Source organism: Gopherus evgoodei, chromosome 7 (genome assembly GCF_007399415.2).
Source record: "Gopherus evgoodei ecotype Sinaloan lineage chromosome 7, rGopEvg1_v1.p, whole genome shotgun sequence".
In the NCBI taxonomy this organism is placed as follows: domain Eukaryota; kingdom Metazoa; phylum Chordata; order Testudines; family Testudinidae; genus Gopherus; species Gopherus evgoodei.
Genome location: NC_044328.1, coordinates 107942577 through 107969350, shown reverse-complemented (window position 1 = coordinate 107969350; position 26774 = coordinate 107942577). Strand labels below are relative to the sequence as shown.

Below are 26774 nucleotides of genomic sequence, written 5' to 3'. Positions count from 1 at the left end.
GGGTAACAAGAGATACTGGGTTTGATGTTAAATCCTTGTTGCTAGGAGACATATCTACTTGTCAAAACAACTGTATAATTTAGCACAACTTTCAGTTTCTGCTCAAGGGAATCTCAGTACTGTAAAAGCACACCAGTTCTGTGCAAACACTGCCATTCTTCCTTAGTATTTCATCCCTGCTATTTTAGTTCTTGACCTATCTCCCATTCTTCTACCAGAGCATCTCAGTCTTGACCCGCTGTTCCTGTCCTATGCCTTTTTCTGAGCAGATACTAACAGTTGTATTACCATAATTCTCACGATTGGGACTAGGATTGAGATGTGAACCAGGTCCCTGAACCATCACTGACCATACTACTGCAGCCCACAATAATTAAGGTTTTTTCATCTTGCTGTTGTATTTTAACAAACGTTTTGGTAGTAAAATGCAATGAAATCCTAGCCTTGGTAAGCTTATCCTGAGCTTAATGAAGATGGCGCTTTTGAGAGAGAAAGAGAGCACTATGGAAATAGTTTATTCCTCCAAGAAATGTCCACATAAATCCTAAATCAGTCTGATTTAAATTCTCTTGTCTTATTCCAATACAGTATTTCTTACGGGATAGAGGCAGGGATGAGTTTTCTGAGGCATTTTAAGATTACATATATAGCAAACTCTCCTTCAAATCTGAGAAGCTGTAGTGGTAAAATGCACTTTAAAATGGCACTGGCAATTATTTTTAAGCTAAGGAGTGCAGGGTTTTTCATTCTCTTTTGCCACAGTGTTTCTGTTTAGTTTCATAGGAGTTTTATCTGTAGCATAGTTTTGCTAACCAAGCTGAATGTGCAGCACCAAATCTTTCTGTGGCAGAAAATCAATCCCTCCTGCTGCTGCTAAGTGTACATCTCTTCTGTAACGTGCACAGTTTATTTGACATTGGTCTATTTCAAGCTTGTTGTGAGACTCCTGAAGTCAGTAAAACTACAAGTTTATTGAATCAATCATCTCTTTTTGCATCATGCCTGTCATGACATTTCACCAAGACATGGTACGTCTTTTGTCTATCTTTCAGGTCCTGAAGTCTCAGGCTTACCTGCCAACAAGAGATCCCATGGGACCCTTCCTTATGGCCATCGACCATTGTTTCTCCATCAAGGGTCAAGGCACAGTGATGACAGGGACTGTTCTTTCTGGCTCCGTTAGCCTAGGTGATAATGTGGAGATTCCTGCCCTGAAGGTGAGTGTCTCTGTCCCCCAGCTCCACCAGACTGAGAGAGACTCAACAGGGAGCAACATGTTATTTTCTGTTTCTTAGTTTGTTGATTTATTTGTTAATTTCTTTATGTTTCCGTTGTGCTGCTTTAGCCCAGGCTGAGCAGGCAAGAATGGTAGAAACTCAGTCATTTGGGATATAGTATAACTTGTAACATGGCATTGTCCAGTGGCTTACAGAATCTAATTTGCAAGGGAAATGGAAGCTTGAAGGTGAGATTTAAAGAGAAGGGGCCCTGGAAAGAGAAGTTTTAAACAAACTAGGCAGCCAAAAAGAGTGGAGCCCCCCCCCCGCCCCTTCTACTTGCTCAACTTTACTGTCATGTGGAAGAGAGAGAGAGAAGGCCAAGGTTAGTGCATTAGCTATACAATGTCAAATGGGCAAATTTGAATCTGATTTCCTAGATATGAAATGCCTAAGGACTCAGCAGTGTCCTCCACCCCTTCTTTGAGAGCCTTGCATTCTAGATATCAGCTAGCATAATGATTGGGGCTGTATAAGAATCTGGGTAGATTTCCTGAGGTACGAGGAAACTAGGAAAATAAGAAAATGACAGTAAGAGGGCATGAAAGTGTTTGACATACATATCTCTGCATGTACCAGGGATTTCTTGGATGTCAGCATATTCTGAGCGGGCTGCTGGGTGACAGGATGTGGCTTGCTGCAGTTTGACATTTTACAGACTCTCGAGAAAGTCAAAAGGCCTTCCAAAAAAACCCCTTTAAATTTCTGTGATTTCTGTGTCATCTGAGCTTTTTATTGCCATTTTTTTCTTTGAAATATATCATCCATTAAAGGAGACTGGGCACCCCTGATGTGTCTGGTGGGGGAAGGTCCAATTCACAGGTGTTGGTTAGAATGCTCTGCCTCTGGTCTTATAGTTAACTAAGAGAAGTGAGCCAGGACTTAAGAAACATTCTGCAGCTGCTGATTTAAATGGACCCATCTAGTTGCACACTAACAACCACCTTCCTTTGGCTGAAGAAACCTGGATGGGACTCCTTTTGGAGGTCATCAACATAACTCCTCGGTTAGAGGATGTCACTGCAGAAGTGTTATGAGGAGCTCAGACCCACACAGACTGAGCATGCTGCTTCCTCAGCTCTCCCCAGGCATTCTGGTCCAGTGAGGGACTGGGCAAGGGGTTCTGATCTTTAGTGATAGACCAGAGCACTGTTTTAAATAGTATCTTTCCTACAAACTGTCTCTGCTAACAGAGTTATGCAATAGAATTATAGGGTTATAGTAAAGAACACAGAGAGTGTGAATTATTAAGAGGGGGAGCTGAATGAGCAGTGTGAGGAAATAATTCCACAAATTATTTCTTCATGTTCAGAAATGAATCTTAATTTGTTAGCGACTCTTTCACATTTCCTTTGCATATTTTACTGCACAATCTTTTTCTAGTACAAATGCCTGCTAAGAATGAATACATAGCTTGGCTATTTGTCAAAAATATAATGTTGAATTGTATATTTTTTGTAAAATTTGCAATTTGTGCTGTGCTGATTGAAGAACAGTTCAAATTACAAATTTTAAAATTGAATATACACTGATGTATTTGATTGTAAGACTTGCAGTTTGGATGAACTACAGGCCAAGAATTATTGTCTCAAGGATCTTCATAAAAATTTTGGATGAATGCATTTGAGAATGACGTGCTCTGTTTGTGATAATATGTAAACAAAAAAAGGCAAAGTGTGTTGAGTAATTTATGTATTACAGATTATTTTCCTCAGATTTATTAGGTGAAATAGGTAAGAGAGAATTTAAAATGAAATTTGGAAAGAGATGAAGTCTGTTAGGCAGCAATGTGTGTGTGGGGCGGGGAGAGGGGTGGCGGGAGGGAGAGGATCTTTTCCACACATGAAAGAGCTGCAGGGGAGATGGCTTTTGCACCAGCTGTGGTGAGATTGTGGGGAGGAATGACGTTAGGGAAGGAGAAGACAAAACACTTTGCATTTACAGCATATAGCAACTTGCATATTAGGCTTTCTTAGCACTTTACAAACACTGATGAATTAATCCTCTTGCTAGCTTGCTTAGGCAAAGCTCCATGAAGGCAGAACCTGTCTCTTCTTAGTTCTGTAAAGTAATGCGTGGTGTTGGAACTCATATTTTACCATTGACAGCTTATGAGGTAAGTCAGTGACATTCCCATTTTACAGAGAGGGGAACTGAGGCACAGAAAAGAGAGGCGACTCATCCTATGCCTTGCTTGTCCCACACAGAGTTGGGCTAGTATACCTACTAAAGGTGAAACCTTTCTCAGGCCTACAAGGTAATGGAGGAAGCACATTTCATAGCACACTGTGTTTCATGACTCTTACTGACCTTTCTTTGCCCCGACCCTGGGATAACTGAGATTGACAGCTGGTGCCCACTGGGCATTTGGGGACATTGCAAACCAGCTGTTTTTTTAAATTTGAGGAACCCTCTCACCAAATAAAGTGGTATCACTTTCTAATTCTACTAATGGACTTCGACATCTCTGACCGCTTGAACTTGCACAAAGGAGGGACACAGCAATTAAAAATAAACAGTGACATTCTCGAACGCCCAGTGCTTTCTCTGATTGAGGCTGAGAATGCCAACAGCGTACGGATTCCTTTACCTACTAAAGTGCCTATGTAAATTGCCATCTGGGGTTGATTATACAGCAAAGAGAAAAATTATATGTATGTGTTTGGCAAAAAGCTTTGACACAGCAAACTATTCTCTATCCAGACAATTTAGTACCATTTGTTTGATAGCGTTTGATTCACTTTGAAGAGCATAAACCTAGGATTTCTACTATGAAAACATAATATTGGCAGAATTCTGATTCTGAATCCTTTGGAATTACTCCAATGGTCTTTAAATCTCCACCTCCTCCCAGTTTACAAACTGCATTTGTTTATATAATGTGACATTTCTGCTACTACCTTTATAAAAACAAGTTCCGGGGCTGGGTAGTGAGGTTCTTATTTGTAATTATCCATTCATTTTAGGACTGATGTTAGTTAGTAAAACATATGTTAGGTTAAAGCAAAGAGATGGTTTAAAAATTCAGGATTTCAATACTACTAATACTTAGGGCTTGTGTACAGCAGTGGTTTTCAAACTGCAGGTCACAAACCAGTACTTGGTTGCGGAATGCACGGCACTTGGTCGCGGTGGCTCTGATCAGCACCGCCGACCAAGCCATTAAAAGTCCTGTCAGTGGTGCTGCCTAGCTAAAGCAGGCTAGTCCCTACCTGTTCCAGCACCGCACTGCGCCCTGGAAGTGGCCAGCAGCAGGTCTCGCTCCTAGGCAGGTGGGCCATGAGGCTCTGCACCCTGCCCCTGCTCCGAGCACTGGCTCTGCATGGTGCCTGTGGGTGAGAGTCACACGGAGCCACTTGCATACCTCTGCCTAGGAGCCGGACCTGCTGCTGACTGCTTTCAGGGCACAGCCCATCTCAGAGCCCTGACTCCCTCCCACACCCTAACCCCCTTCCCCAGTCCAGAGCTTCCTCCCAAACCCTGAACCCCTCATTCCTGGCCCCACCCTGCAGCCATCACCCCCTCACCTCAACCCTCTGGCTCAGCCTTTGAGCCCTTCCCACACCCGAAAGCCCTCATTCACGGCTGTGTTGGGTCATGGGCATCAACAGTTTTCTTCAACTGGTTCGCCAGAAAAAAAGTTTGAAAACCACTGGTGTGCAGGCCCATTTCATTTAGCTTGCAGCAAGCTGGTGTGTGACTCTACCCTCCAGTAGCCCGCTAGATGCAACCTAAATGTTGATGTAGAGAAGTCCTTAGTCTTTGTTTAGCCCATTTTAATTAATAAATTGTAAAGTGCTTTTAGAAAGGTGAGTGAGTATCCTTAGCCTAACTGCACTGATAGGAAAACTGAGGCATGCTGTGGTTGTTACTTGCCCAGGGTCAAATGTGAGTAAGAGCAGACCCAGCAAAAGAACTCGCATCTGTTTTTTTTTCCGTCTCTGGGCCTAGGATCTCAACTGTCTCCAGCAGTCTTTTGAAAGAACACTGTCAAGTAGTTTAGGCCCAACTTTTAGCTTTGTATTTCATAATTCTTTAAATTGAATAGAATTTTTTTTTTTGAAGGGGATTTAAACTTCCCAATGTAGCAGTGGGTTAGTTCAGGAGAATTAGAAAGTGAAAATAACTATGAGCAGTCTGAACTATAAAGCACTGATGAGTCTAATTTCAATGTCTAAGCTAAACTAAATGCAAAAAGAAAACAGAAAAATTGTGCAAAGTATATTGTTTTTTAATTTTTTTCAATTTTGTTAATCTTAAGGCTTTTGCTTAGATTCAACAGTTATAGGCTCAATGGAAAACATGCTAAGAAAGTAACATAGATAAGTAATTTGTCAAGATAAGGAAGGTACTGTTTTATTATCCTTTTTAAAGTGAAGTTGGTTGGAGGCAGGGAGGTGTTACAGATAAAGCATTGTGAGCCACTTTCTCTCCCTTTGTCCCTAAGTTGTGAAGAGCCCCCACAAAGGGCCAGAAAGGAGGACAAGTCAGGAGTGCAGTAGGTAGACAAAGGAGTGTACAGGAAGTGGATACAAGGTCAGAGAGCTCCAAGATAAATTCATGGAGAGTTTTAATCTCAAGCAAAGCGAGTTTGGTCTCAAACAATCAGTAACATTTATGCTCCTTGTGAAATCACAGCATGTATTTTCTCAGCCCATAGTGAGGTCCTGCTAAATGTCTGCTTTGCTAAACCACTGCCACTTTATGTGGTTATTGGTGACTATCCAAGGAATGTAAATACAAATTGAATACCTGAGATCTTAGTGCCTCCATTAGAGTATATGTATTAAATTTATAATACTTTGCCATTCTGTAGTGTTTTTCATCTCTGGATCTCGAAATGCTTTGAAATGTTAATTAATTGATCAACTTAATTATTTACCAATAAACTGATGCTTGTACACCAGTATGAGAACATTTTATTTTCTGTTTGTGAAACCTCAACAATGTGCCTGGTATGAAGTACTAGAAAGTCTGGAGTCTCTCTCTCTCTTTTTTTTTTTTATTTTTTTTTTTTTTATTTTTATTTTATTTATTTTTTTTTTAAGGCCTCCAGAAGATAGGGCACACTGAGAAAACCAGATTGGGAGGGGGGGGGGGGTAACCATGTAAAAAAGTATGTTATGGGTTTAAATAGTGAGAGCTGCTTTTACGAGAAATGCAAGTGAGGAAGAAATGTCCCAGACTCCTCTCTTAAGAGAGGTGTGCACTCAGCAAGACATTACATATTCTTGCTGACAATAGACTGGTGCTTTTCTTTTCTTTATTACTTTACTTAGTCCTTGTATAACTCTTCTTATAAGCACTGAGTAAACCCTTGCTACCTGAGTAGTTCCATTTGATGAGAAGGCTCTTGTACCAACAGCAGTGAGATAATGCAGAAGAACACACATGAGGCCAGAACTAGGATCTTGATTCAGAAAAGCATTTAAGCATGTACTTAATTGTAAGCATGTTCTTGAGTCCCCTTGACAGCTTTTGGGAGCAGTTGGGACAAGGGGCCTGGAAATGGTAGGGAGATTGTCAGAGATTGGACAGGGAGGTTGGATGGATGAGCGGGGCAAGTTTGCGGAGATTGGAACTGGCTGGGCAAAATCACTGGGACTGGGACGGGAGATGAGAAGCTGGGCGGAATGGTGTGTAAGAGTCAGCACTGGGACAGATTGAAGTGGACAGGAGCAGAAGGATCTGTGATCACTAGAACACATTCCCTTTCAGAACCTAGAATGGAAACCAAGGTTCTTCAGTCTTGCCATTCCTCTGCTTTTAGCAAATAGCTGTGAAACCCACTAGCAAAGTGCGTGTCTCATCCCCCTCTCATGGCTGGGCCACATGAAAGTTGACTATTGCTGTTATTTACTACTTTAGTTCACGTGGCAGAGGTCTTGGTAATGGATCTAAAAGATTCCAACCCTTCTCATGATCCACGTGGGTGTTCAGTAAGATTCCACATGACTGGATTTCTGTTTTCAGTTGGCTTTAAAAAACAAACAAACATACTCCCCCGGCCCCAGTAAAGAATTGCATCCAAAAAACTATGTTAAAAGATGTTATGATTGCAAAGCGAAGCACTTAGAAATTAGGAAATGCCAACATAAAGTTCCCTGTGCAGCCGTAATTTGTTCCCTTGTACATAATCATTATATTACAATCTTTAATTACATGATCATATGCTATTTTTCTACAGGACTCCTGCCTCATTCAGTGCACAGGATGGACAGTACTCACTGAATGAGTAGCTGTTTGATATTTTGTTCTGTCCTCCATGGATCAATGTGTGGCTGTAAGTCTTATTTAACTGGATATTATTCAGACCCTTCTCTGAAATGATGAATTTCCTCGTGGGCTTTTCTGTGGTGCTCATCAGTATAGTATCTGACTGCTTCATAAACATTAATCACAGAATCACAGAAATGTGGGTCTGGAAGGGAGCTTGATAGGTCATCTAGTCCAGTCTACTGCACTGAGGCAGGAGTAAGTATTAACTAGACTGTCCCTGACAGGTACCTGTCCAACCTGTTCTTTAAAACCTCCAATGATGGAGAGTCCACAACCTCCATAGGCAGTTTGTTCCGGTGCTTAAGTATCCTTACAGGTAGGAAGTTTGTCCTAATGTCTGACCTAAATCTCCCTTGCTGCAGTTTAAGCCCATTACTTCTTATCCTGTCCTCAGTGGTTAAGAACAGCAAATTATCACCCTCCTCTCTGATAACAATCCTTTATGTACTGAAGACTGTTATCATGTTCCCCCTCAGTCGTCTCTTCTCCAGACTAAACAAACCCAGTTTGTTCAACCTTTCCTCATAGGTCTTGTTTTCTAAACCTTTAATTGCTTTTGTTGCTCTCCTTTGGACTTTCTCTAGTTTGTCCACTTCTTTCCCAAAAACTGGACACACTACTCCAGTTGAGTCCTTAAATGTGCTGATTAGAGTACCCCTCGTGTCTTGCTAACAACACTATTGCTAGTACATCCCAGAATGATTTTCATTTGTTTTGAAACAGTATTACATTGATGACTCCTATTTAGTTTGAGATCCACTATAACCCCCAAATTCTTGCTGCAGTATTCCTTCCTAGGCAGTCATTTCCCATTTTGTATTTGTGCAGTTGATTATTCTTTCCTAAGTGTAGTACTTCGCATTTATCCTTATTGAATTGCATCATAGACCTCTACCTCGATATAACACTGTCCTCGAGAGCCAAACCACGTGAAACTAGGTGAAACTGCGTTATATCGAATTTGCTTTGATCCACGGGGGGTGCGCAGCCTCTCTCTCCTCTCCCTCCCCCCGAGCACCTCTTTACCACGTTATATCCGAATTTGTGTTCTATCGGGTCGCGTTTTATCGGGGTAAAGGTGTATTTATTTGCAGACCATTTTTCTAGTTTGTCAAGATCATTTTGAATTTTAATCCTTTCTGCCAAAGTGCAGGCAATCTTAATTCTGGCATTTCCTGTCTTTTGAGTGCTTGACTTTGCAACCTTAATGTTCTCTTAGCCTAGATTTTATAATTTTATGTTTATACTACCATAGTTGCTAGAGAGCCAGATCAAGATTATATTACCATAGTTGCTAGAGAGCCTGATCAGGATCATCAATGTGATAGGTGCGTTTGAAGATCAAAACTAGACCTGCTCCCAGCCCCAACGGGCTTACAGTCATAAGAAAAGCTATTTAACCTGTTGTAAAAATGAAATTATTAATAAAAAATTAAAGTATAATTAGTCTGAGATGTCCTATTTAGAGGGTAAATGATGTTTTCTTGATATGCCTTGTTTGTAGAGCCTGCTGGGTTCCTTTTTTCTTTTAAGTTTTGCTATAACACATCATTACAACATTGTAATGTAAATTTCATTCAGCTTTGTTTTTTTTATTTGAAATGCTATAAAACAGAAATAGGATAATTCAGAAAAATCTAAAAAAAAAAATAGTGAAGTGAATTTAGTAGATGAATGTAATTATGTCTTGGTGACCATCCTGCTCATATAATTATTATTTTTAAAAAAATCTTTAAATCCTAGATCAGTAACTCAAACATATACTTTAAAATTACAAATACACTTAAGCTTAAATATTTCTGTTGGTCACTTACTGAGGTAGGGTTTCTGAGAGTTTTCCTTCTCTCCGTTTCCAAAAAGAATTGCTCACATATGGTCATATCCTGCTTGCTTTACATGTGCTGGGGGGTTACTTATATAAGTAAACTGTGTATGATTTGGCCTGTGATAGTAAATATTCTACTTCAGATGCTTAGGATACCATCAGTTGTTGAATGTGAAAAGGGCTTATGAGTTCTATTTTGAGTGGTTAAGTAGTGAAGTAAGGACCTGAACATAAGACCTTCAAATGACACTTCAGATATATTTGGCATGATCTTTCAAAAGGGCTGAGCACCCACAAATCATATTCAGCAGGTGCTCAGCTTCTTTAGAAATCAGTTCCACTATTTTTTACATGTATTTAATGTTACTGAATCTGAATCTTAATATCTCAGACGTTTCAGTTCATTTTTTTCAGGCTTAACTTAGTTGCCATTCCTATAGTCTCTCTTTAATTTTTGAAAGAACAATTTTAAATTAATGCCTTGGACTTTGAATAGGCACTGGAAAACCTCTATATTTTTGCCTGCTCTCTGCAACATCTGTACCTAATAACTAATGTACGGCATTTCTGTTCCTATTGGCAGTGGTTTGTATGAAGTGTTCTTACAGAACAGGTGTGATTTGGATAGGTTAGGGCTCTGATTTTTAGGGTTCATTTTATTCAGGACCAGGGAAAAGACACAGAAGAGAGAGAGCTAGATGTATATTAGAATGTTCATTCCTCCTCCTCCCCCCCCACCCCCCTTCGCTTGGTAGAGGAGAAGGGAAGAAAGCCAGAGGGAGAGCAGCCAACCTGAGCATTGCTAATACAAACCATACGTTACATATTTGGAGCTTGTATGTGTTTAATGTGATCCTTTATGAGGGGAAAGTGCTTGCCTAGTGCCATTTAATTAACTCCTCAAATGCTAAATTTGAAAACTCAGTTTGTACTTTTTTTAGGTGATACATATTCTCGGTACCTAGTTCCAGCCAGGGAAGACTGGACATAAACTCCTTCAAAGCCCCTTGGCCAGAAAGGGTTATTCAGAAGATGTGAATTCCTTCCTTACCGCCAGTTTAAGTGCCTCATCTTGGCAATGCTTCTATCCTCTTAGAGTATAATAAAAGAATTATTCATGTTCCAGTTGAAAATGAAAAATGGGATCATCTAAACTTAATCTCTGGTGGACATTTTTTTATGTTGATGAGACCAGTGTGCAACTTGAAACAATTTGGCAGTATGTTGGTCTCTGCTTGGGAAAGGTATAAGAGACCTGGTATATTAGGAGATGTCAAGTTGAACATGGAATAAAACCCCTAGGCATGCAATGTTTCAGATGAGACTGGAGTTACTTTAGGAGAGTTGTTTGTATATGTGTGTGAGCGAGAAAGGGCCAAGGATGGTGATACTGCGTCTTGCCTGAAATACACCTAGCTCTGCTAGTATTGTGGAACTTGTTCTGACATTGTAGTCTGCAGCTGGAGTTGTTGGTAAGTGATGTATAGGATTTTCTGGTCAGGTAGTTCATAGACCTTCTGTCTCCAGTTGTCTAGAATCTGTTTTCAGAGGATTCAAAACGTCCTTTCTGTGGGACTGCTCTCCATTTCCATGTATATATAACTATCTATTGGACGATCTAACATGCCCGTTGTCCCTTGGCAAATGTATGGTTTGGGCCCACTCTGCTGCTGCTCCTAGGCCATCAAGGAAGGAACCAACTGAATTTATTTAATGGATTTTTCCCCACTCAAAGGGGAGATTGAACTTGTTGTCTGGGGAAATGAGTAAGTGTCATTTTCTTGGGACTGGGGAAACCACAATCCAGCATTAGATTGAAACCATGTTAGTTATCAACTGTTGGGCACTGTTACAAGAGCTGCAAGCTTCTATCAAAGTGCCTTCAATTTAAACTTCATGGTAACTAGAAAGCAAAAGATATGTTTTCTGTTTGCAAAGCTTGTTTGCTTAAGTATTACTGCTGCCAGTTCATTAGCTTTTTAAAAAAAAAAAATTTTTGCTTTCCAAATGTTATTTTTGATCTGCTTTTTATTTATCAGGTACAATTGTTCTCCGTATAATTCAATTGAGAGCAGACCCACATGCACGTACACATAACATTTGAGCAGAAACCCTATTTAAATGGTTAAATGGTAATCGGAAAGGTAACCTATATGCTAAATGAATCTTTCACAGTACATTCTTGCTGTGGCTGTAACATTAATACAAATGAGTTTGGTAGGGCAATGAGCTACTATCACGTTTTTAATATGTAAAGCTCAACTGCTGAAGGCATTGGTAACATTTCAGTAACCAGAATAAGGGAAGAGAATGTCACTTTTGTTCTTCCTTGGTCATCCATATAGAAATCTTCATTTGATCATGCTGTTAAAAATCAAAGCAATACAGACAGCATTTTGCTTGGTTGACCCTTGATCCTGCATAGTGTAAAGCTCTTCTCACATCTGGGAATTGGTGAAAAGTATATCATCAAAATGCTGAGGCTTCTACTTGCTCAGACAGAGCTATTAAGATGAATTTTAGTATTTGACCATAAGAGTGGGGCATATATACTTTATTCTTTCTTGTGACTGCTAGGTAAATTTGCATGAAAACTAGCTTTGTTTCCAAAGTCTCCTCCAGCTCATCACATGAATGTCATCTTCTGTCTGTGACAGTGACATGTATTGTCAGAATAATATGCAAGATTAATTTATTCACCTCAGCATTTTTGTAACATTACTGTATTAATAATTATTAGTACCTCCTTGTGATGTAAGGAAAGAAGCAGCAATACTAGAGTGCCTGTGTTTAGAATACCCATTGGCATAATATGCAAGTTCGCCCAGATAACACAGAGATGAACATTATATAAAATGCCTAGATAGAGATTTTCCATTACAACTGACCGAAATTGAAACTCCCAACTCCCAAGCTCTTCACAGTCACAACAATTAGCGTAGAAACATATACCACAAAAGAAAGTTAGATTTTCTTTCTTACCCCAATGAAAGGGATGTCACAGGAATAAATGCCTAACACTTTATATGGCCAACTAGCCTTTATCCAGGACAAAATATGTTAGTTACTTTATTTTGTAATATAAATTTAGTGAATTTTGCAGACTTGGTAGTAGCCCCACCTTTGATTTTATATTTATATTTAATGATGGACCAAAGTGGGCCCATTTTTAGAATCTGGGTCCACCTGATTTTTTTTATATCTTCTGAATACAGGATATGCAATAGATAATGCAAGAGAATGGTATAAGAGACGACCTTTCTGCTTGCTGTGCATGCATGGTGAAAATCAACAACAGGAACAAATTATCTCTTTGAAAACGAAGATTCTGTTTACAAGCAGATGTCAGGAGTACTTATTTTTCAATGGGGAAGACAGATACAGAAAAATGAAATAGAAATAGGATGGTCTCTAAACAAATTTTTCACAAGGCATTGGGACCTCTAATTTTTTTACTATGGTGCCTGATATTTGTTTAACTATGTCTAGGGCCCAATTTCACGGTCATAGGATTTTTAAAATTGTAAATTTCATAATTTCAGCTATTTAAACATGACATTTTATGGTGGTGTAATTGTAGGGGTCCTGACCCAAAAAGGAATTGTGGGTGGGTCGCATGGTTATTGTAGGGGGGGTTACGGTACTGCTACCCTTACTTCTGCACTACTGCTGGTGACAGCGCTGCCTTCAGAGCTGAGCAGCTGGAGAGTGGCAGCTGCTGGCTGGGAGCCCAGCTCTGAAGACAGAACCACTGCCTGCAGCAGTGCAGAAGTAAGGATGGTATGGTATGGTATTGCCACCCTTACTTCTGCGCTGCTGCCTGCATTGCTGGGCACTCAGTCAGCAGCCACCACTCTCTGGCCACTCAGCTCTCTAGGCAGCAGAGCAGAAGTAAGAATGGCATGGTATAGTATTGCCACCCGTACTTCTATGCTGCTGCTGGTGAGGCGCCGCCTTCAGAGATGGTGCCTGGCAACAGCTGCCATTATGTGGCCATCCAGATTCTGAGGGTAGTGCAGAAGTAAGGGTGGCAATACTGCAAATACCCTAAAATAACCTTGTGACCCCCTCTGCAACTCCCTTTTGGGTCAGGACCCCCAATTTGAGAAATGCTGGTCTCCTCTGTGAAATCCTGTACAATAAGGGTAAAAGCACACAAAAGACCAGATTTCACGATCCATGATGTGTTTTTCATGGCTGTGAATTTGGTAGGGCTCAAACTATGTCCCTGCTGATTCTTCACTCTAGTAGTTGTGGTTTTTTGATGTTCTTTTGAGAGCCCAGTGAGTTGTGTGTGTGATATACCTGGTGTAATGAGCAACACTGGAAGTGGATTTTTGTCCTGATGTACGATATGTACTTAGTACATGAGACAAGAACAGATTACTTAAGTAGTGATATGGGAAAAGAAAATATACTGTTACAAATCAATCAAATTTTATTCTATGAAGCTCTCAGTAGACAGTAAGGGGAGAGTCTTTTCCAGTTGAGATTGGTCCTTGTAGAGAGTAGCAGTCAATAAATTAAAGTCTTTAGAACACAGGGAATCTGCAAATATACCACAACCACTCAAAAAGAAACCATAGGAATGAAGAGTGTAAAGGAAAATAGAAAGAAGATGGTATTTTACCAGGACCAGAAGAAATAACCAATTGTTCCTGTGAAACAACACTCCTGTCACAAGGCAACACTAGAGACTTTAATGTAAACGGATTGGAGTCTGAGTTTTGTGTAAAAAAAATTTCTAGTGAATATCCTGGAGCATGGCACAGAACAGTGCCAGGGAGAAGAAACCTTAAAGAGAACCATGTGCCTTCAGATATGTCAGAACGTGTATCTCATGTCTTTCCTCCCTTTAGTGCTATGTTCTTGTCTGAGGAGGTACCAGTGATTTTGTATGTATACAAAAATTTAGGTTGGCCTGGGGTCTCACACTAACATGCCATTCCAGGGTTGTCAAAAACTGCTCAGTACCAGAAACTGTTGATGGGATTCCAGATGTCCCATTAGTACCCTATTCTATTTTTGATATTAAGTTACTTTTAGAAGGAAATGAATTTGCTGAGGAGATGAGGACTTCTGATCGTGTTGAGGTAGCAGCAGATAAACCCAGACAAATAAATTGAATATAAAATACTTTCCTGATGCCAGACCACGGACATTTTAGTAATATACTGTGCTAAATACCAGGGTGTTGGATGCAAGTAGAAACACTAAGAGAAGGACAAAGTACATGTTAGTTTTTAATTCATTTTTTGAAAAGAAGAGAAAAGCCCATTCAGAAGTGAGTAAAAAGGAAAAAATAGAAGTGAGGTTTTTTGGAGGGGGTTCAGGTTGTGTTGCTATTAACACTTAATTCGCACACATGCTGTCTCTGGTCTCTCTCTTCTAGTCCATACCATAAAACATCCAGGATATGCATTATGTCTGATATAACATTGCTTTTAGAACCACAGTGTTAAAATCCTGTGGCATTTTGCGTATTTATCTGCTCTGTCTTAACATTAGGTTATTGCTTTTTGGTTTTGTTTTTCAAAATCATGCTCCCTTACAGCCTAGATTCTTTCTGCTCCAATCTGCAGTGAAGTTTTAACTCCCTATTTGATGTCATTCCAGTGGTTATGATGTCACGAACATCTGCTTTTTAACTTCACTGGACTAGATAGACTCTGACAGAGAATACATTTGTGCCCTAGAAGTAATAGTCAAAAGTGTGCATGATGCATTAAAGTATGCATGTTTATTTTTGTGAATTTTTTTTGTATTTGTGAAAATTACATTAAAGATTATTAAATTGGTTTGTGTGATTATATTTTAAGGTTTTCGCTGATGTAAAAGTTTGTTTAAATCCAAAATCAGATTATAATGGAAATTTTCTCCAAGTGAAACTTTGCATAAATGTGTTTCTGAACCCATTTGATCTGAGAACATTTTCACTCATAAATATTTTAAGGGCATGTCCCATTTAAGAGAAATAACACAGATTAGTTTCTTTGGATTTTATGCACAGCTAGCAACGTCTTGTGAACCTCTTTGCAGAATTTATATTATTTCATATTTTATTTAAATTATTTCACCTGTTTATAAAAAACACAAGCAATTATCTAGCATGACAAGTGGATTATAAAACCTTTATGGATTTTTGTAAGAAATGTGTAGAAAATTACAATCCAGTGCCTTTGTATATGTGCCAGAAAGTAAAATATGCATTTTATGTAATGTTACTTATAAGAGATTTTATGTATTTTACTTTCAAAAGCGCTTTTCTGTCAAATCTGTAATGAGCTTTACGGTTATTTTGTGATAAGAAAGGGAGAACGTTAAGGTCTGGATCAGATGCTGTTTAATCTTAGTTATCCCCCACCCCCAACAAAAACCCAACTCCTCTTGGTCCCCAGGGGGACCTGTGCCAAGGAAACCACTCTTTTAAGACTTTTGCAGCCCAATGTAGAAGTCATTCATGATGCTTGTTGAATAGGGATCCCTCATATCTTAACAATTCCTGCATAGATGATTCAGTATAAGTGTTCTTGTGTGTGCGTGTGTCCTCAAAGATTATCATGGGAGTGTGTTTTCAGAGTGCACAGATATAAGGTGCAGAAAGACTTAAAATGTATGGTCAAAATTTACCAACTTGGGTGCATAAAATTAGTCTCCTTAAATGAAAGTGGCCTGATTTTGAGAGCTGCTGATTGCCCCATTCAAGTCACTGGCAGTCGTGAGAGCTCAGCACCTTGACAATCAGGCCACTTCTATTTAATATTAGTTTCAGTTGCCTTACTTCAGGCATCAAAGTTAGAAAATGTTGGTCTGTATTATACTGAAGTTCTGTTTCTTACTTATACTGTAAAAATAGTTCACAAACTTTCCCTTTCAGGTTTGTGAAAGCACCTAAAGTAAAGTTTGGGTCAGAGGCTTCTCCCTTATTATATGTATGGGCACATTAAATGTATTTCTTGTGTAGTACTTTTTCTTTGGAAATACTATCTAGTTTGAGTTCCTACCACTCTGATAATGATCAGAAATCTGTGGGAATGAAAAATATATTGCACTGCTGGAGAAGACAAATATTAGGGCTTCTGAGCCCCTAAAGCAATTTGTACAACTTTGTCTTCAATAAATATAGTTAAGTTGTAGTTTTCATGAAGCAGAGAGCTTGCGAAAAATGGCCAAAGCTGAACCCAGTGTTGGCAGGTGTTGAGTAAAGTACCCTCCATCAAGCCCTGCCAGTGCACTGCAGTATGGATCTGTGGCTCCTATTATAATTCCAGTCCTGTTGCCATTTGCACTCAATTGTGGGGTGATTCTGTGAATTAAATTGAGCCAGTAAGAAACCAGTTACTTAAGCCAGATTTCAACCATCTTTCCAAGTATGGTCCATTTACCCACTATTCTTCCCTAAACTTCCTCAAATACCTCCCTTTTAAAACTGTTTGTTTCACTGTTGTTTCAACCCTTCAGCCCTTTTTTGACAGTTATTAGACCACACACTCGGTGTGTTAAGTTGTTTTACTTTGTGAAAATCACTTAGAAAAATATGGAAGATGTAAAAAAAAAAAGTTTGATGTGTTCCAAAAACTATTAATGTTTTGAGCCCTTGTCAATTATTTCTAATGTTAAAAGTCAGCAGATGGAGCCAAAGACTTGTAGAAACAAGGCTTGTGCTGAATGTGTACTATACCACAAAGATCATTAGGTTAGCTGAGAGAATTTGTGCTGAAATTCTTAAGAGCCAGGAAATTCAAATATAATGCTAAGCTCCATTATGGCATTCTTAATTGAAAGGTGCAGAATGACTTTTTCACCCCTTGATGTATTGAAGACCCCCAGCAAAACTGAGAGTAACAAAGCTTGAGCTTAAACTCTGAATTTTTTTCACCTTATGGGTTCAAGTTAGAACATCAAAAAAATGAAATGTGTGACTGGATTTATATCTGTCTGGTTCATTTTTTTTTGTAGTGCTGATCACCATGATATCAGAAAAGAATGTTCTTTTATGACCAGTAACATCTGTAGTTATGCTAAGGTAAGAGCAATAGGATCCCATTCTTCAGGGATGCAATTTGAATATCAGAGCTACCACACCATTTACATTGTTGCACAATTGCTCAAGTATATTAGTGGGGTGTTGTATCTTCCTCTGAAGCAACAGGTATTGACCTTTGCCTTAGGCAGCATGCCAGACATAATGGTTTAGTTGAGTTTTGCAAATCCTATGTTTTGGCTAAATGTGTTAACATCTTTTGGGTTATCTGACAGTAATAAATGTTTTTAAAAGGAGAAAATATGAAGGGTTTATTTCCGAACTGTGTATTGTTTATGCCAGTTTAATAAAAAACCCTGAAGGCAATAAGTAGTATCTACATTTTTCAGGAAGAAAAACAGGTATCAACTCTTGTTTGCATTCCCTTTGGATGTAATATTTGATGACTGTATGAACAGAACATGGAACATCCAGTCACACACAACTGTCTTTTGCCTTTGAGTAAGATTGGAGAATAACTTGTAAGGTGACTAACAGCAGGTATTTTAGTTAATTAAACTCTGACAAAGTTGTATTAATTCTCCCTCCCCAGTTGAACTCATTAAGTCCTGTGAGGAAAAGAGTATATACACTAGTTCCTTTTCTTCCATACTTTTATCTGTCTTTTAATCCTGATGGGGCTTGAAGTTAGATCTCCTTATTTGTATGAGCAACTGACTACTTGGGCAGGCTGTGGAGACATGGCTTTCTGGCCAAATCAAAAGTCATTCTTAATTGTCTGTTTGTCTAAGGCCTAGTCTGCACTTACAATTTTTGACAGTGTAGCTGTGCCAGCAAAACCCTTCTAGTTTAGACGCAACTGTACTAGCCAAAAAATGCTTTCGAAGGTATAGTTTATACTGGTTTGGTGAGTAAAGTAGCTATACTGGCGAGAGCACTTCTGTGCTTGTATGACTTTGCCACACTACGGCTTTTGCTGGTATAGAAGTTTCACCAAAAATTACTTCTCTAATCAACTGTGCTATGCCAGCAAAAGTTCCTCGTGTAGACCTGGCCTAAGTCTTGATTTAAAAAAAATATATATAAAAATTTTTTTTGAGTGAGCCACATTCACTCTTGACTTCCTTGTGAGTGTCTCCAATAATATAATACTTTTTCCCAAATGACATTGCCAAGTCCCCTATATTAAAACTGTTCCTCATTTCAAGCCATGCAAGTGTACCCAGATATTACTGTGATTATATAGTAATAGTAATAGCCTTAATAGTAATACTTATCAAACTCTAGTTGGGTTATTCAGTGGTCTTGCTACTGCATGTAAAGGCTACTTTTGGATGGGCAGTCTGTCTTCAGAATTGGTTTGCACTGAGATAAGCCCCACTATCAAAGACTAGAGCAAATGCTATTTTGGTTGTTGAGAAGAGAACTGTTTCAACTAATGAGGAAAAGTTCAGAGATATGATGGCTGCTGCAGTGGGATCTGTTATATGTAGCTACTGTAAGAGAGAGACACTAATAATTCATTAGTTCTGTAGTGTTGCAAGCTTTCAATTGCTTGCTGTTGCCTTTTGTCATTGCTATCTTTTTTTTGTAAAGGCACTTTCTCATATTATGTTTCCTTCAGTGTAATTGTCAGAGTGAGCAAAGCTAGTTGGATGTCTTTGGTATTGTACCTCATCTTACATAGATATGCCTGCCTTTGTAGGATGTTTGTTGTGCCAGACATTTTTTCTGAATAATTTTCATAAAACAAGGTACATAAAATTATAACACATGTAATGTATCAAAAGACAAATGTTCATGCATTTTGCATCATTTTTCAAGTACATAAACCAGACAAATTTATAAGCAAAGGGAGAGGAGCTGTTTAGGATTGTAATAGCTATTGACAATGGGAGAAAACTGAAAAACTTCTTGGCAATTAGTTCTTTTTGATCATGGAATGATACCTTAAAAGGTATGGTGGAAGCTCCATCACTTTTATCCAGGGTAGTTTTAAACATCCAAGGGATTAGAAAGTGTACTGAGTAAGGAACAGTTCTGTATTGGTTAGGTGATGGATGTCCTGAGAACTGGATTCAGCATACGTGATATATTTTAGTGGCCTACATGGCATATTTGGATTCTGCACAATCTTAGCTTTCATTGAAAAAAAGAGAAGTCACTGGTTGTGAAGCTATAACTGATGTGATGTTGTAGGTCTGAGTCTGCGGACAGCTTGAAGCAATGTTTCTGGGAGATGTCAGGTCTCCCTCCCACAATCTCTTTGGAATGTTAACACAGAAGCCTAATTATAATACTTGAAATGTCAATGTTAGCAATTTCAATCCTAATCATTGAATGCTGCAAAAGGGAATGGTTGTGAAGCCTACTGGATGGGGAAAGTTGGGAACTGCTGCAAGGAAATACAAAGGGAAGAATAGTGGAGATATTGGTAGGGAAAGGAGAGAAACAAGTGGCAAAAAAAATATTCTTGTTATAACAAGGGACGGAATGTTAGAATCTACATAAACCAACTTTAAAACTCTACCTAATACTGCCACTCCTACCTATTGTTCCTTGTCATGTTTGGTGCTGCTCTCCACGCTGTCAGTGCTCTCAACTTCATCCACGCATTGTCATACTTCCACACAATGATCTTCATGACTTCTTCAGGGTAGCCCCTGAACAATGGTATGATCTCCCTGAGTCTATTTGCACATCCTTACCCGGTCTGCCTGTAAGTCCCTCTTAAAGGCCCACTTCTGTTGTTCTGTTATTTATTCTGTTAAAGACACACTTCTGCTATTTATAATGAATCAAGTTGATTTGTATGCACATTTTATCTAAATTGCCTACTGTTTTTCCCCTTTTTCCAGGTCTCTTTCTTCTGCTTCGTCCTCAGAACTCTTTGGAGTAGGGGCCAACCTTAAGCATTTGGAAAGCGCCTAGCGCATAGTGGTTACTATTGTGCACAACACCCCCACCCCCATATTTTGGCCATATTCTGCTCTTGATCTTTTTGCAAACCTCTCTCTGCCCTCAGTGAGAGTTCTGCTGTGAAGTATGGAGTCCTAAATAAATACCTTGGTCCACCAATCATAATTCAAAATGGAATTTGACTCCCTCTTCAGAATGAGGCGGTGTAATAGGTGTTTTCCATCTCTGATTTGTTTTGATTCTATGACACATTGTATTCTCTGGTCAGTTTAATTCTAAATACCCTCTGTCCATCATTGTAACATGAAAAAGTGGGAAGAAGGATTTTAATTCAATTTAAAACATTTTGTTCATATTGGAAAACAGGACAGATTTTGTTTTAAATAAGAAAGCAACATGCTGTCTTGCACAGAACATTGAGTATACTGAAGCAGGTGGGCCAGAGCTCTGATTTGTTTGAATCTTGGTCAGATTGAGGCTTTAAAAATTAAATCAACAGGATTACAAAAAAAGATGAGGATGGAAGAATTTGTTATTCTGATGACTGTTTAGAGATTTAGGCAAGTAGAGGATGTGTTAAGATACTAGTGTAAAGCTACATATCTAGCGTTTGTATGTTGCTCCTGTAATGGGCAGAATGTACATGCTGTGCAACATAGCATGAACTATTTATTTTACACTCAAACTAATTTTTAAGTTTTTAAGGACGCTTTCTACCCACTATATGATATAACTTTGGATGCAATGAAGTCACAGCTCACTGGAGAGAGGGGGGATGGAGGGACAGGGAGAGGGATGACCATTTTAGTGGATTAATCAAAAAAGCCTATGCAAACAACTGAGGGGATTTTTTCTTCCAAGCAAGTCAATACAGTTACACAGCCTGACATTGTTAGGTGACCCTTTATGATCTCATAGGCTACTGTAGGTTTTTGTGTGTTAGACCTCTCTCAGTAAAAGTGTGGACCCTGTCTACACAAATTCATAGCAGCTGTCACAGTTTAATTGTGGTGCAGTTTGGTCAAGACCCCCTGAACTTTTTATTTTGGGATAATCCAGTGTAGTGTGATCAGTGTATGCATCTCCAGCTTTTAGGTCCGTTAATTACGTGGCAAGTGTTGGGTCGGTTGGTATCAGGCTGTATAAAACAAACACAGAAGAGACAACAACTGGGGAGGTGAAGTGTTTATCGTTGGGTACATGAAAGCCATCATTTTAAACAGTTCCCTTCCTATCTTTAGAAGTCCCTGGGAGAACTCTAGTGGCTTTCTTTTTGTCTGTCATGTAAACCTGGCAGAATAAAAACGTTTCACAAAAATAATTCAGCTAAAAAATGTTTGGTTCAGCATTGCTATATTTTCTAAAAGAGCCAACAGTACTAATAAACTTTGTGCATGTGTAACTCCTTGTCCATCTGTTCATAGAATAATTAAAATAAAAATACTTATTGATAAGGGCAATAATTACGTACTGTGGGTTGTTTAAGAGGACAGAAAACCTGTCTAGTTTTTTTTCTAATCCTTTAGTGTAAAAAGAAATCATTTTCTCCCAGCACTTTTCCATAGCTTCATTCATTCTAACTCATGTTTGTAATGACATTTTGAGAGATTGTCAGTTTTGGGGGATGCGGAACCAAAGCAAAAGGTCTTTGAGTCAGGGGAAGAAATCTTGTGAGTTTATGAATTTCCCCCTCTTTAATTCTCTATCATCAATGGGAAAGGTAAAAATGTAGAATTATGTTCCAGCTTTCATACATTTTGGTGCCTTTATTTTAGTCTTCCAGTGACAGAAAGTGCTGGGGAGTTGTGAGCAGTTTATTTCATCTCCTTTGAAGAAAAAGTTAAATTTATAATCCCAGATCAGACCTTTCCTATAACTCATGCAACTCATCCTGTTAACTGTTTTAATATATGGCACCACTATTTCATTAAACAACATCCAGGAATAATTAGTTCAGCAACGATGCCTCGGAACAAAAGCCCTTGATTTTGTTTAACTTTATAAGTTGGTCTCTTTTGATCTGCAAGAGCACATCTGGGGCCTTTAAGAAAGCAGAAAGAAAAATATTAAACGTTTACTAAGGCTGCTGTTGAGGGTTTTCAAAGCACAGTAACCCTTTGGTACCAGGATGTAAGTCGCAGGCAAAAAAGTGTGAATTTGTTGTATTTCGTAAGATATCACATTCTGCCTCCCCCTGGTAAATGCTGTTTTTGTTAGCAGATGAATATTACATTTTCACTTTCAGCTGTTTCCAGCGTTTTTATAGATTGCAGCTTATTATTTCTTCTTTACCCAGAATATGTTGCTTTCTTCCCCGCACCTCCATGTGCGTGCAATCACGCAAAATTACTACTGTAAGCCTGACTATTTTTTCCACCAGGTGTGTGTGCGTTTGTAAATTGTTTTTGTTGCTATGTCAAACTTTGTTCCAGTTCTTCCATGCACTTTCTACAGTTAAGTATTTGCAGTGATGGTAGGGGATAAATTCATTTGTTCTTTACTCCATGCTCTGCTGCCTAGATTTTAAAGATGGCTAATTTACACCATCTGCATTATATGATCTCCTAATCGTGAACATCACTACTTACTCAGATGAAAAATTTACTTTCCAATCCAATTCTTCAAAGTTTGCCACTTGAAAAAAAAATCACTCAGAAGCAAACAGCTATAAAGGAAGATTTTGTATACCAATTGTTTTTACTTCCATAAACTAGCAGTGTTTATTGCGCAAAGTATACATTTCCATAAATAGTTCTTGATGCCTTTTTCCAGTACTTTAAGTTAGCAAAGACCTAGCATTTGGTTTAGCTGGAATTAGCAGAAAGAATATAACAGATGTAACACTGTATAATCTGATATGTATTGATGTCTACCTGTATGCATAGTAATTTATATTGTATTTGATGCTGCATCGTATTGTAATGCTGTGTAGTATTTATATTTTCAATATTTTGTTAAATTGCATACAAAATGCCACTGATAAATGTTAACATTTGTCACAGCTACAGAAGCCAACCTGATTGCTCTGTAATTATTCAGAATTTTTTTCTTTTTAATGTATATAAAGCTTTTAATAGCAAGTTTATTTTAAAGAAAGAATAGAGGAATTTGGCCCAGGAAGAAGAAATGAGCACAAGAACCTTGACCTGTCAAAATAGAAGTGAAAAGACCTGAAAATATTATTTTTCATTATAGATTTTATTTTTAAATGCAGCTTTATGTTCCCTCTGTGTTTGTTTTTCCTTGGTGAGCCTTTAACTCCAAGGTTGTGACCTAATAATGACCTCCTCTCTCCACTCTCAATTGGTTCTGACCTACTCCATTAAGTAAAAAGAAATAACCTAACAGAAGGGTAACCAGATCACTGCTACCACACCAAGGAAACAGGCAGGCTTTGGGATGCTCTTCTTTAATCTCTCTATCCACACAGCCCTCATTTTAATTTGCAAAATTGAACCCAGATCGAGAGCAGTAAAGCCTGAATATGGTAAATATTCATGCCTCAGTGATCTAGAGTGGCTCCATTACATTTCAGAGATTGGGAGAATTACCTTTTGGATTATGTATATTCATGGGCTGATTTTTATTTGAGATATAATATTACTCACGTTGGGCTACATGTCACATATCCTACCTAAACCATCTTTTTTACAAAGCTCCAAATGTTGCTTACACATAAAAGTTTTACCGCTTTAGCTTGTAGTTTCTCCCTTTGATTCTTTTCAAAAACTGGTAGTAAACAAAAATCTTCTTTAAAGAGGAAGGAGGAAAAAATCCATGTTGAAGAGTTCTTCTTTATAAACCTTTCAACCCTGTGTTTGCTGTGATATATTCTTTTGTACATCACTTTGAAGTCTTCAGATGAAAGTCCTGTTATTGTTCCAAAACAATATCCAGTTGAAAAAGAGGAATTCTGTTTATTTCATTCGAAGAGCAAAATTCCACGGTCATTGTTTTCTACTCATCCATTCTGCACTGGCTTTGTGTTGTTTTGGAAGGACATTTTGAAATATGTGCTTGAAAACCAATTTTGATAAATTGAGGTTTAATTGGTATTAAATGTTAAGCTTATTTATAATACAGCTCTAATAAATACAGAGTACGAGACACTCTCCATATTGATCACTCATTAAATACAATGGATTTATATACATTACTTTAAAAAATACTATTCTCAGCTGCTTTTACTGATGTTGTAGATTATCAAAACAAAGCATTCTATTACAAAGAAATTATAGTGGTGAAAGTAGCACTGCTTATATTTAAGGTTGCCTGACATTTTCTATTATAAGACTCTGGGCTGAAATTTTCCATGCTGGGTGTGTGTGTCAGAGTGAATTTTTTTCACCTGAAATGGTTTAGCTGTTCAATAACAATTTAAGGGAAAATGTTTAATCCATTTTAAAAAGCATTTTTACAGTCATTTAGTTGAGAAATTCTAGTGCTTCTGTGCTTTAGAACAATGATGAGGAATTTGACAGATGGGGAAGATCTTACTGTCAGGGATGTGCCTTTTGCTGTCCCCATGAAAATCTGCCTAAATTTGGCCAACCAACAAGGCTCTGAAAAATCTCACTTCACATGTGATCAGCGGAGAGTTAAAGTTTGAGAGAGAAATTCTACAAAGATTCTGTCTGCACTGAGTATGCATCATCCCTTCCCAACTTCTGTGTACTGATCAGACTTTGCACACCCTGTCCCCACAGAGCAATGGTACAGGCTTCAGCATGGTTCTGCTAGACGTTGCTTTGTCACCAGGCACCAGAACTGAGAGCAGGGACACTTACTCTCCTATGTTCTCAGTACCTCCCCTGCAGATGCCCAGGCAACATGGAGAAGGAAGAGAAGGAAACAGAGGATGTGAGGAAAAGAGAATGCAGGGGATGAGTAGGAACTGGGGAGGGAAGAGGGTACAGGAGCAGGATTTAGAAGATGGGGACGTGGATCAGAGCAAGAGAGGTATGAGAGGCTGGAGCAGTGAGAGAAGGCAGAAGCCAGGTTGGGGAGCAGAGGGGCAGGAGTCAGGTGGGGAGGATGCCAGCAGCAGGTGGGGAGTGGAAGATAGGAGTAGAACGGGGCAAGAGAAGAAGAATCTGTAACCATTAGAACACGCTTACCTATAGAACTTGGAATGGAATTCATTATTCCTAGGTGTCAGCATTCAGTTGCTGTCTACCAAATAGTTTTGACACCCACTGGCAAAGTATTTGTTTCCATCCCTCTTTAGTGGCAAGTCCACATAGAAGATAACATCCTTCTACTGCTAACAGTTACTCTTAGCTCAAGTGGTAGAGTACTATGCTGTTGGATCTAAAGATCCGAACCCTGCTGATGACCTATGTGGGTGGTTAGTTCCATAGGTTGGCTTTTTTTTCCAATTGGTTTTGAAAAAAAGTAGGAAATTAGATTTAAAAAAAAAAAGAGTTGGAACGTATATAATGAATGAGGGGATTGGTGGAAGAGAGAGGATGACCTCAGGACTGAGGCAGTTAAATACTTGTCTGGAGAACTGGATTCTCCAGTTAGGCAAGATAATTTGGTTTAACTGAATGTTCCTCATTTTATGGATATCCATTCAGAGACATCTAGGATCTCATTTGCAGAAGTGCTGAGCATTCTCAACTGCAGCTGAGGTCAGTGGGAGCTCTGCTGTGAACATGTAAAATGGTATGTACTCTGAAAATCAGGCTTTAGGCTTCTCAGATGGGGAGCCCAATATTAATTGATACTTTTGACAATTTTGCCTGTACTCTCTGTGCCTCAGTTCCCCATGTATAAAATGGGGATAATATCACCTCACTTCACAGTGGTGTTGGGAAGGCTAATTCATTAGAGATTGTAAAGAACTAAGTATAATAAGAGCATCCTAGAAAAGCCCATGAGGAAATTAATAATTCAGTATAGGGTTTTGAATGATGTGCAGTAAATAATGAATGGGTCCACACATTGATTACTGAAAATAAAAGTAAATATTTAGTAGCTGCCCGTTCAATGAACACCATCCATCTGGTGTACTGGAGGAGGCAGGGGTTCTATTGGAAAATTACGTGATTGTGTAATTAAAGACTGTATCATAATGTCTGCACACAATGGGTGAATTAAAGTTGGTTGGGCAACCGTAATTCTGGCATTTTCTAATTTTTGAGTGTTTGACTTTGTGACCTGAATGTTTTTTATGTAGTTTTTATGAAATACCCCTCTACCTCGATATAAAGCGACCCGATATAACACAAATTTGGATATAACACGGTAAAGCAGCGCTCCGGGGGGGTGGAGCTGCGCACTCCGGTGGATCAAAGCAAGTTCAATATAACGCGGGTTCACCTGTAACTCGGTATGATTTTTTGGCTCTCAAGGCAGCATTATATCAAGGTAGAGGTATATGTATTTATACTTGTGTAGCACTGTATGTACGATGATATGGTGTGTATGAATACAGCATATGCAGACATTAAACAGAAACTACACCTTTAAAGCAGAGCAGCATTAA

At 38.8% G+C, this 26774-nt stretch overlaps 1 protein-coding gene across 1 annotated transcript in view; it reads left to right on the top strand.

Moving 5' to 3' along the window:
- The window catches only part of EEFSEC (eukaryotic elongation factor, selenocysteine-tRNA specific), a 185562-nt gene that overhangs the window by 67011 nt on the left and 91777 nt on the right, over nucleotides 1-26774 (top strand). Inside the window, exon 4 of the mRNA XM_030568824.1 lies at nucleotides 1053-1217. Coding sequence (XP_030424684.1) covers nucleotides 1053-1217 — 165 coding nt within the window. The remainder of the gene's footprint in view (nucleotides 1-1052; nucleotides 1218-26774) is intronic.